Raw genomic sequence first — 12,349 nt, forward strand, 5'->3', positions numbered from 1 at the left:
ATTAAGAAAAAAAAAACAAAAAAAATATTTAAAAAAATTAAAAAAATAAAAATAAAAAATAAAGAAAAACAAAAAAACACAATAAAATAAAGTTGTTATATTAACTTAAGTATGTTGTTAAATTAACCTAATTATGTCATGTATTGGAAAATTCGACTCGTTCCACATCATTACGAAATATCGTATTCATGATCCATGGAACTAGTATTAATCTAATCTAATCTAATCTAATCTAATCTAAGTGTGGAGCTATTGTATTGGCACACACTGAAAGGAAGCTGACTGGTGTACTATTGGGATCAGAGGCTTTTCCTTTGTCAAGTGATTTAAGGATACCTACCTTTATGTTACTCATGTTGGCAGTTGTTGTAGATTCCATTTTTTAAATGTTGAGGAGAAAATAGGATCTAGATCCTCACTAGAAGAGGCAAGGCTACTAATAGAAGAGGCCATACCTGTGCAGTTTGAAACAACTGTAACTCCACCAACCTCCCCTCTGAAATCAGTAAAACAATAAACTCACTGAAAAGTAAAAGCTCTTACGGAATTGATGGCATTTCCAGCAAGGTACTTAAAGCTTGTTCCCCACAGATAAGTAGGATTCTCAGCCACGTATGTAATAGCTCTTTGGAGCAGGGTGTTTTCCCCGATAGACTGAAATGTGCCATTGTAAAACCATTGCATAAAAAGGGGGATACATCGCATGTCAACAACTACCTCCCAATCTCTCTTCTGACAGCTCTATCAAAAATTTTTGAGAAAGTAATGTATTCAAGAGTAGCCTCCCATATTTGTAAAAATAAAGTACTAACAAAATGTCAGTTTGGTTTTCAGAAAGGCTTTTCAACAGAAAATGCTATATATGCCCTCACTGATCAAATATTAAATGCTCTGAATAACCGGACATCACCCATTGGTATTTTTTGTGATCTTTCAAAGGCCTTTGATTGTGTGAATCATGGAATTCTTTTAGATAAGCTAAATCATCATGGTTTGAGTGGGGCAGTGCACAAATGGTTTAATTCATACTTAAGTGGAAGAATGCAGAAAGTTGAAACAAGTGGTTCATGTAATGTTAAAACAACAGCTGATTCCTCAAACTGGGGGGGCTATCAAGTACGGGGTCCCACAGGGTTCAGTCTTAGGTCCTTTACCATTCTTGATATACATTAATGACTTACCATTCCACACTGATGAAGATGCAAAGTTAGTTCTTTTTGTTGATGATACAAGTGTAGTAATAACATCCAAAAACCAAGAACTAAGTGATGTAATTGTAAATGATGTTTTCCACAAAATTATTAAGTGGTTCTCAGCAAACGGACTCTCTTTAAATTTTGATAAAACACGGTATATACAGTTCCGTACAGTAAATGGCACAACTTCAGTAATAAATGGAGACTTTGAACAGAAGTCTGTAGCTAAGGTAGAATTTTCAAAATTTTTAGGTGTGTCCATTGATGAGAGGTTAAACTGGAAGCAACACATTGATGGTCTGCTGAAACGTCTGAGTTCAGCTACGTATGCTATTAGGGTTATTGCAGATTTTGGTGATAAGAATCTCAGTAAATTAGCTTACTATGCCTACTTTCATTCACTGCTTTCGTATGGCATCATATTCTGTGGTAATTCATCGTTGAGTAGAAAAGTATTCATTGCTCAAAAATGTGTAATCAGAATAATTGCTGGAGCTCACCCATGGTGATCCTGCAGACATCTATTTAAGGATCTAGGGATCCTCACAGTAACCTCACAGTATATATATTCACTTATGAAATTTGTTGTTAATAATCCAACCCAGTTCAAAAGTAATAGCAGTGTGCATAGCTATAACACCAGGAGAAAGGATGATCTTCACTATGCAGGGTTAAATCTGACTTTGGCACAGAAAGGGGTAAATTATGCTGCCACAAAAGTCTTCAGATAGCCAACTAACATTTAAAAATAAATTAAAAGAATTTCTAGATGACAACTCCTTCTAATCATTGGCTGAATTTTTAGATATAAATTAAGGAGAAAAAAAAACTTAAACATTAGTGTCATGCAATATTTTGTGTAATGTAATATCTTGTACAGACATCTTTTATTAACCTGACACATTCCACATCATTACGAAGTGTCGTATTCATGATCTATGGAACAAGTATTAATCTAATCTAATCTTCAAATTCTAGAATATTTACTTCATCCTCTGTGGTGAAGGAGTTTCATAAAACTGTGTTCAGTAACTCTGCTGTAGTGACATTTTCATCAGTGATATAACCATTGTTATCATTCAGTGAAGGTATTGATTGCATAATGCCGCTGGTATACTTTACCTATGACCACAATCTCTTTGGGTTCTCTGCTATATTTGAATACGGAGTTCCAGTGTGAAAACTATTAAAAGCATCACGCACTGAAGCCTGTGCAAAATTTCGAGTTTCTGCAAAATTTTGGCAATCTTGGGGATTTTGCATTCTTTTAAATTTGGCAGCCTTTTTTCATTGCTTCTGAAGAGTGTTCTGACCTGTTTAGTGTACCAGAGGGGATCAGTACCATCACTTATTAATCTATGCAGAATATATCTCTAAATTGGCATTGATACAGTTTCTTTTAATTCAAACCACATCTGGTCTATGCTTACATAGTCAGATCAGAAATAGTGGAGACTGCCTATTAGAAAGGTGTCTAGTAAATTTTTTAATATAGGTACTTTTAATTTTATTTTTTTGTGGATTTGGATGTTATGGTATTCACTGTCGCTATAACTGCCTTGTAGTTACTAGTCCCTGTATCCATCATGATGTTGTCTATTATTCAGGATTATTTGTTGCTAATAGGTCAAGTATGTTTTTGCAACCATTTACACTTTGAGTGGGCTCCTGAACTAATTTTCTGAGGAAGCATTCGGTAAAATTTCGGATGATGTTTTACGCCTACCACTGACTTTAAAAATGTATTTTTTCCAACATATCGAGGGCAGATTGAAGTCACCACCAACTAAAATTGTATGAGTGGGGTACCTATTTGATGTGAGACTCAAGTTTTCTCTTTAAACAGTTCAGTAACTGTATCATCTGAGTCAGGCGGTCAGTAAAACAAACCAATTATTACTTTATTCTGGTTGTCAGGTGTAACCTCTACCCACATTAACTCACAAGAACTATGTAATTCAATTTCACTACAAGGTATACTATTTCTAACAGCAATAAACACTCCACCACTGACTGTATTTAATCTGTCCTTTCTGAACACGATTAGGTCCTTTGAAAAAATGTATTTCCAGCTTCAGTCAACTTTCTGTACCTATAACAATTTGAGCTTTAGTGCTTTCTATTAGTGCTTGCAGCTCCAGTTCTTTCCCAACACAGCTATGACAATTTACAACAATATCAATTTTTGCTATCTCTGCCTTCCTGTGTTTGCCCTATTCCCCTTTAAACTGACACCCTTTCTGTAGTTTCCTGAGACCCTGTAACCTAAAAAACTACCCAATTCCTTCCATACAGCCCCCGATACCATGTAGCTATACTGGCATGTAGTGGACTCCTGATCCATTAAGCAGAACCCAGAAACTCACCACCCAATGGCACAAGTTGAGGAATCTGTAGCCTCCATGGTTGCAGAACTGCCTGAGCCTCTGATTCAGACCCTCCACTCAGCTCTGTACCAAGGACCACAGTTGGTCCTGTCGACAGTGCTGCAGATGGTGAGCTCTGCCTTCACCTCGCCAGCCAGATGGCAGTCCTTACCACTTCAGCTAGCGAGCTGAAACCAGAGAGAATCTCTTCTGATCCGAAGTGACATACATTGTTGATATCTACACAAGCCACCACCCTCAGCTGGCTGCACCCTGTGGTCTTCATGGCATCCAGAAAAACCTTTTCCACATCTGGAATGCACCCAGTATGCACACTGGCCTCTTTCCTCTCCTTTGCAGCCATATCCCTCAGGGTCCCCATAACGCACCTAACATTGGAGTTCCCAACTACTTACTCAACCACTGTTTAGCAATTTTCAGTACTGATAACTTCTGGCATCTGTCATCTTGGGTTGGATTGTGGCACTGGTGTTTAAATTGTGAGTGTGTGTTATCTTTGCAGTATTGCTCTGCAAACCGCAATTTCAAAGTCACTTGCACAGCACTTACTTGCTGCAGTTTTGCCTTGAAAATGACAATGTTGTCACCTATCAAAATACTCCCTATTGTCAATGACATCACCCAGATGCATTCCCATAAGTTATTTGTACATTATATATGCCTGAAGAAACTCAGGTCTCACATTGTAGATTCTGTTTCTGTTATTATTATTTTGGTGTTGGTATTGTTTTAATTGAAGGTGATTGAACATTCTCTCTCTCTCTCTCTCTCTCTCTCTCTCTCTCTCTCTCTCTCCAACACACACACACACACACACACACACACAGAAACTGTCCTTGCATCACACAAGGTATGTGATCACAGTTTAGAACATTAAATGGACAAACTTTGAAAGGGTAAATAGATAATTAATAGATGAAACATGTAAAACAAGGTATAATAAAAAAATTATTTTATTAAATATGTCATTGTAATGGAAATGTATCACACATCGTGATATTGGATCAACATTGAATTATTTTCTAATATCACACATGAGCATTCTGTACTTTTTATAAGCCTGAGTAAAAAATATATAAATAGAGGCAAACATACACAGAACAATTTACAAGTCTTCTTTATATAAGGCAATTATATACAATGAATATACAAAAGCAGTATAAAGTTAATTTTATTATAAATACTATCATTGGTAGTGGAGCAACTTAGAAAGGAGAGCAACATTCATTTCTTGTACAAAGAGTTTCTACATTACAACCAATTAAAGACATTCACAGCAGACCCTTTCAAAACCCAAGTGGTTGTAATGTATTTGAATGTCACCACATTAGACCATACGTCTTTTGTCACTTGCATAAACAGTTTTACTTGCAAATAACTATCCTTGCATCACATATTCTGAGATATGTCCAACAGCTCAGATTTCTGAAAACACTAAACACTAGTTTGTACAAAAATATTGCTGCACACACAAAAATATATTCACACAAATTTGTTTGGCAGTGTAAAAATACTGTTGAATTTGTACTTATTATTTTGATGCTATAACAATAACAGAGCCAGTTTTCTTCACAACATCTTCCAGATCTTCTTCATTCTCCCTGTGAATGAAATAAATACCTCATTTATAACAACTGTAAACACATATGATCAACAGATTGCAAATGAAACTGACTGAAAACACTTCTCCAGTTTTTCATTATTCCTATTTTGAAATTTTGATTAAATTTGAATAAAATTAAAATATTTAAGATGTGGTAGTTACATTTTCAGCATGAACAGATAAAATCCAAAGATAGTTAAAACACAGTACTGAAGTTTATTCATAGATGCAATGTCCAATCCTTCATAAAACACTGGAGACCTGTGCCCTATGACAATGTAGTAACTGTGAAGGCAATTCAAGCATGCTGAAAAGTGTAGGGAATTGAGGTCTGGTGAAGTTGTGATAGGTCTGACAAGCCAACAGTGGATAAGTAAGGAGCTATCAAAAATGTATCTGAATATAAATAACATAGAAATGGACATGTATAAGTAGACTAACTATTTGACATGATTAAAAGGCAAGAACTGAATGGCAGAAATAAGGTGAAAAAAATGAAGAAAGGCATGAACTGAGAAATGGTTTTAGATAGCACTGGACGGGCATTGGGGAGGATACAAGAATGGAGTAACTGTAGCAGGGACTGAAGGAGGAAGTAACAGGAATAAATGAGGGAATGATAAAGACCAAAGTATCACTGAAGAGGAAAACAGGGATACATATTAGTATGGAACAGGAGGCTTTTGAAGAAGGATTACAGAATCAGACGATTTGGCAGAACATAATTATCGTAATGTGAAACTGGAAAGCACATGTTGGTGTAAGGAGACATGTCTACGAGTATGTACTTGGAGCAAATTACTGAGGAAGAGTAAACAAGTGAGGTGAAATATTACTGGACATATGCTAAAGGAAATTGAAGGTTGGAAACTCATGACTTGATAATAGGCAATAAGGTAATGTGGCACAGCAGTGACCATATCTAATGAGTGAGTGGTCATTTATATGTTAGAATAAGATGGAATGATGAAGCACATAGCAGATATCAAGGTAATACTATAAAGGCCTTAGAGAACAACCATTGACTGGTAGCAATGAACATAAAAAATAAAAAAAATAAATGAAGCACATAATCAAGAAAGGCAAATAAGATTATGGAACGAAAAATAAGCACATTTGAAGGTTAAAATCCCACTGGTTGAGCTTCAAACTGCAGAAGAGGAACAGAGGTGGTGTGTGGAAGAACTACTATTAGAAGGAAATGTGCAGAGATATCTTGATGGTATTATGAAGGAGTTTTGAAGAAGACTAAAGCAGTTAGAGTATGGTTTCAACAAAGCACAGCATAAATGATCGAAGAGCATAAGGTGAAGAAGAGTGGGACACAAAAATTAGTTCCAGGGGGAAAGAGGAAGCTGACGGAAAAATGGGCTATAATGGTGGAGCAAGACAGTAGAAGAAATCAGAAAATAGTGTATGGAATGACCAAAAATAGGAGAAAAAGAGTGGGCTAGAATGTAAAAATGGTTGATAAAGATGGGAATGAGATGGTAAAGAAGGAGGAATTAAAAGACTTCTGGAGAACATATTTTGATAATTTGCTGAATCCAGATAGAGCACTGGAGGAAGACTAAGTTATAGTGGAAATAGACTGTTAATTGGAAATGAAAATGGATCTAATGTAGATAGAAATAGTGTGAAGAACATGAAAGGAGGAATGGCTCTGGGGTTGTATGAACGAAGTGTGTAAGAGATCAGAGCAGCAAGAAAGGTGGGAACACAGTGATGTTTGGGAAGAGTTGTGCAAGATTGATCTGATGGGCAAATTAAGAAAAGGGATAGACCAACAGTAAACATGACACTGAATGAGGAACAGCTGAATATGGTGAAAAGTTGGGAAGTATAATATATAAAATATGGAAGAAATGACAAACATGTAAGTGAATTAGAAAGGTCAGCTGTTAGCTTTACGAGGAATGCGAGAGAAATTGTATGAAACAAAGATCAGAGAAGTGAAATGACACATGCCATGAATATGGCGTGCCAATAATAATGCATATAATGTAAGGCACATTCGTTTCTTGAGTAATTTTTATAAATATTTTTGATACACCAATTTTTACAAATGTTTTTAGCACAGTATTAGACAATAAACAAAATGTTGCAAATATAAAATAAGAAAATCATAGCATTGACTATGATACTAACATTACTGAAGGTAGAAATTATTGATTGAGATACATGGACCAATTCATTTACATTACTCTCTAAAGAATAGAGCTATAATGAGGCCTTTTCTTATGAAGACATCAAATCAGAGACAGTATACATGTTCCTGCATCATTAGCTGGCCTGCTGCTTTTATTTTAGTCTGTAGTTTATTAGTGATCACTTCTGAGAAAAATGCTTATGAGCTTGTTGCAAAGTGCTGTTATACTGTTACAACAAAACGTATGCTAAATAACAGATTCTGTGGGGCATCAAGTTATTGATAAAAGCCACAACTACCATCAACTGTAGATATCCAGGACAACTTTCCTATGACACAAAGTCCAAATGGATGTGAAAAACATTGAAAACAAAGTCAGCTGAAAGAAAAAGATCGTACAAAAATCACTGGACACAGAAAATCAAATTTATGTTTCCATAATACAAGAGAAGGAAAGTTGCTACTCACCATATAGTGGAGATGCTGAGCCACGATAGGCACAATAAAAAGATTCACACAATCATAGCTTTCGGCCATTAACGCCTTTGTCAGCAGTAGACACACATACACACACGCGCACACACACTCACACAAGTGCAACTTGCTCACACATCTGCAGTCTCAGAGAGCTGAAAGTACACCATTGGTAGCCCTGCCTTCGATAGGATAGGTGACGTTAGTGACCGGACTGGAGTAGGTGGTGGTATGAGGATGTATGGGACAGGTCTTGCATCTAGCTCTATTACAGGTGTACAAGCCATGAGGTAAGGGATTGGGTGCAGGGGTTGTGTAAGGATGGACGAGTATATTGTGTAGGTTCAGTGGACAGCAGTATACCACTTTACGAGGGGTGGGAATGATAATGGGCAGGACATTTCTCATTTCAGGGTATGACAAGAGGTAATCGAAACCCTGACAGAGAATGTAATTCAGTTGCTCCAGTCCCAGGTGGTACTGAGTTATGAGGGGAACCTAGTTCAGATTCACTGATGACATGTTTGCTATCTGGATTGCAGGTGAAGACACCCTATCCACATTCCTCCAGAACCTCAAAAACTTCTCCCCCATTTGCTTCACGTGGTCCTACTCAACCCAACAAGCCACCTAGATGCTGACCTCCACCTCAGTGGTGGCTACATCAGTACCTCCGTCCATATCAAACCTACTAACCACCAGCAATACCTCCACTTCGACAGCTGCCACCCATTCCATACCAAGAAGTCCCTTCCGTACAGCCTAGCCACCCGCGGTCATCACATCTGCAGTGATGAGCAGTCCCTCTCAAAATATACCGAGGGTATCACTGAAGCTTTCACTGACCATAATTATCCTCCCAACCTTATACAAAAACAAATCTCCTGTGCCTTATTTTTCCAGTCTCCCGCCACCTCACAAAGTCTCACAGTCCGGCCACAAAGGAACATAATTCAGTACCATCTAGGACTGGAGCAACTGAATTACATTCTCCATCAGGGTTTTGATTACCTCTCGTCATACCCTGAAATGAGAAATGTCCTGCCCACTATCCTTCCTATCTCTCCTACAGTGGTATTCCACCATCCACCAAACCTACACAATATGCTCGTCCATCCTTACACAACCCCTGCTCCCAGTCCCTTACCTCATGCATCATACCCCTGTAATATGACCTAAATGCAAAATCTGTTCCATACATCCTCCTACCACCACCTACTCCAGTCCAGTCAGTAGCATCACCTATCCCATCAAAGGCAGGGCTGCCTGTGAAAGCAGTCATGTGATTTACAAGCTAAGCTGCAACCACAGAGCTGCATTGTATGTAGGCATGACAACCAACAAGCTGTATGTCCACATGAATGGCCACTGACAAACTGTGGCCCAAAAACAAGTGGACCACCCTGTTGCTGAATGCACTACCAAACATGATAACCCTCATCTCAATGAGTGCTTCACAGCCTCTGCCATATGGATCCTCCCCACCAACACCAGCTTTTCTGAATTGCGCAGGTGGGAACTTTCCCTGCAATATATCCTACGTTCCCGTAACTCTCCTGGCCTCAACCTTCGTTAGTCTCTGTCCTCACCCATCCAGCCACCGTCATTTCACCGCCACACCCAGTCTTTTAATTCCTTTTAATTTCTCTCCTTTCTGCTACTCCCCCTGCCCCCTCCCCCTTGTCCCCCTCCTCGCCTTCTCTCCTGCCCCCCCGTCTAAACTGCAGCACTTCACTATTCATCACCCCCACCATACTATCCATTACCCCTCCCCACCCCAGCCTCCTCCTTACCCCCACCCAGTCGCCACTCCCATCATGCACTGGTGCTACTGCTCGCAGTGTGGTTTCAGTTGTCTGAGAGTGCAGACATGTGTGCAAGTTGTGTTTGCATTAGTGTGTGTGTGTATATATATATATATATATATATATATATATATATATATATATATATATATATATATATATATATATATTGCTGACAGAGTACTTAATGGCCAAAAGCTATAATTGTGTTAATTGTTTGTTGTGTCCATCGTGACTCAGCATATCCATTATATGCCGAGTAGCAACTTTCCTTTTCTAATATTGTTTCATTCCATCTGGGATTTTACAATGAACAGCAACAGCATTTTCAGTAACTTAGTTGTGCATATGTAGATATTAAAGAGCATTGGCTGTGTCCGACTATATCTGAAAGTAACTGTATGCCTGTACATATGAATTATTTAATTTTTTTTCTTTCTGTGATAGGGTGAGGTGTCTAATATCAATGTCGGGATGATTTGTGGACAACAATAAACAAATTAGCAGATCAAGGTAGAAGTTTTTATGTTAGAAGCAACTGTTGCACATTATACATGAAACAGATGTGTCAATTAGCTCTCACTAATTATATTGTACTTCTTATATAAATCAGATGGAAGACATCCATACAAAACAGATACAGAAAGTTAATTAAAACATATCAAAGCAGCAGTTCTCTTATTTTTGAGGTGACATATATAGCACTATTACTTACTTTCCAAAGTCTTCTCCCTCTTCCAAGGTGTCAGGAAGTTTTCTATTTAATGTTTCTGGGAGTAGGAGGGCCAGAAAACCTCCAACAGAAATCATAGCACCAAACACCAAGAGGGGCAAAGGTTGCCAGAATTCAGCCTGAAATAAATAATAGGATCATTTCTAGGTATTTCAGAATATTATAAATGTGATTAGCAGTATCTACTTTTAAACACCACTGTGTCCAAGATCAGCATCAGTTTCATGCCTCATTATTCTCTATCATTGTAAGAGGAAGATCATGAGTTACTGATAATCTTATAGATCTTTTTCTTTTTGTAATGTCTTCCTTCATTTGTCAGAATAGGATATATAATGTGGTCTCCCAGGTTTCCTCACTCTGACTGATTAACAGTGTAATTGCAGGTGTTCTGCCGAGTTTAATTCCCATTTTATTGACAATATTTCAAAGATTGACTTAGCTGTCTTTTTCAGGTGCTGTGAGTTTTATTGTCTGCTTAGATTCCAGGCAGTGACTTTTTTTATGGTTTTAGGGCGCAAAACTGTTACAGTCATAAGCGCCCATTCTGTGGCTTAGTGAAGGGTAAAAAACCGAATTTTAAATCGGCAGCAATAGGAGCGAAACTCACTAAGGAGGGAAACTAAAAACGAATGGAAATCCAAGAAAACTGCTATTGAAGAGAAGGTTGTTTTCCCCAAAAAAGAGCTTCAAATGACTGATGTAGGACATGATCGGCTGAGAGTGTGTCATCTGCTTAAAGGGAAGATACATCGGGTGACAGCTGTAAATGGGTGCATAGCTGATTAAAATAGGGGCACTGCAGTAAAAGGCGTGTCACTGTCAACAATGGAGAGCAGTGGGGACAAAGTGGGTGAGGACCGCCACTTAAAAGATGTCGATGGCTAAAAAGACAGTACCCTATCCGGAGTCCAGTTAAATTACCTCCTCCCGATGACGAGGCCAGGAGGAAGAGCTACAAGCACAGGGAAGAGCTACAAGCACAGGGAGGAGGTTTTATGTCCCATAATTTATTATCAGGAAGTGCAGACCAATGTGTTGCCATAAAAGACCAACGTGACGAGACACAATGCTCTGTAGATCAGCAAAGGGAACCATGTGAACAGCGAGCTGAGGAAGACAGACTGCAGCCTTTGCCACTATATTGGCTGCCTCGTTTCCAGTTGCCAACATGCCCTGGGATCCAGAGGAATCCCACAGAGATGCTCCCCAAGTGGAGCATGTTGGGGCAGTCCTGAATCTGGTGGACCAGAGGGTGGACAGGATAAAGAGCTTGGAAGTTGAGATGAGAGCCGAGTGAATCTGAGCACATAATATACTGTATGCACTTATGGCGAGAGATGTATTGGATGGCCTGGAGAACAGCGTAAAGCTCCACAGTAAAAACCAAAGACTGGTCAGGAAGCCAAAATCTAATAGAGGTGTCACCAACAATATAGGCACTCCCAACACCAAAAGCGGTCTTTGAGCCATTGGTGTAAATAAATGTGGCAGCCTCCATTTGTGCGCATAGAGAAGCAAATTCCTGATAGTAAATTATAGGGTGGGGAGGGTTTTGAGGGATCGCAGACAGCGAGCCAAAAGATATGAAATGTGGGAAGACCAGCACAGTTTTCTGTCAAACATAAGTCCCAAGAATTTGGTGACATCTGCAAATGGGAAGTCAGCAGGGCCTAGATGTAGGGAAGGCGGATAAAACTCCATATGTCGCCAAAAATTTACACAGACGGTCTTACTGGGAGAAAATCGGAAGCCCATTTCGATGCTCCACAAGTGGAGGTGATCAAGACATCCTTGAAGGCATCATTCAAGAAGGCTGGTCTGTTGAGAGCTGTAGTAGAGAGGGAGCCCAAGACATCAGGAAGGAGACAATCTGTAATTGGATTTATGGTGATTGCAAACAGTGCAACACTTAACACAGAGCCCTGGAGCATCCCCTTTTCTTGGGAGGAAGTACGGGAGAGAGGAGTGTTCACCCGCACTGTAAATGTGCGCTCTGTCA

The 12,349-nt window shown here is 38.8% G+C and overlaps 1 protein-coding gene across 4 annotated transcripts in view; it reads right to left on the reverse strand.

Annotated features, from left to right (window-relative positions):
* Positions 1-4,573: 4,573 nt before the first annotated feature.
* Positions 4,574-12,349, reverse strand: part of LOC126260556 (organic cation transporter protein-like) — a 667,093-nt gene continuing 659,317 nt past the window's right edge. For all 4 annotated transcript variants that reach the window (XM_049957901.1, XM_049957915.1, XM_049957909.1 and 1 more), the window contains 2 exons: positions 10,330-10,466; positions 4,574-5,184 (listed from right to left, as the gene is read on the reverse strand). In XM_049957901.1, the coding sequence (XP_049813858.1) occupies positions 5,115-5,184; positions 10,330-10,466 (207 nt within the window). In that variant the 3' untranslated portion in view covers positions 4,574-5,114. The remainder of the gene's footprint in view (positions 5,185-10,329; positions 10,467-12,349) is intronic.

The sequence above is a fragment of the Schistocerca nitens genome, chromosome 1 (assembly GCF_023898315.1).
Source record: "Schistocerca nitens isolate TAMUIC-IGC-003100 chromosome 1, iqSchNite1.1, whole genome shotgun sequence".
In the NCBI taxonomy this organism is placed as follows: domain Eukaryota; kingdom Metazoa; phylum Arthropoda; class Insecta; order Orthoptera; family Acrididae; genus Schistocerca; species Schistocerca nitens.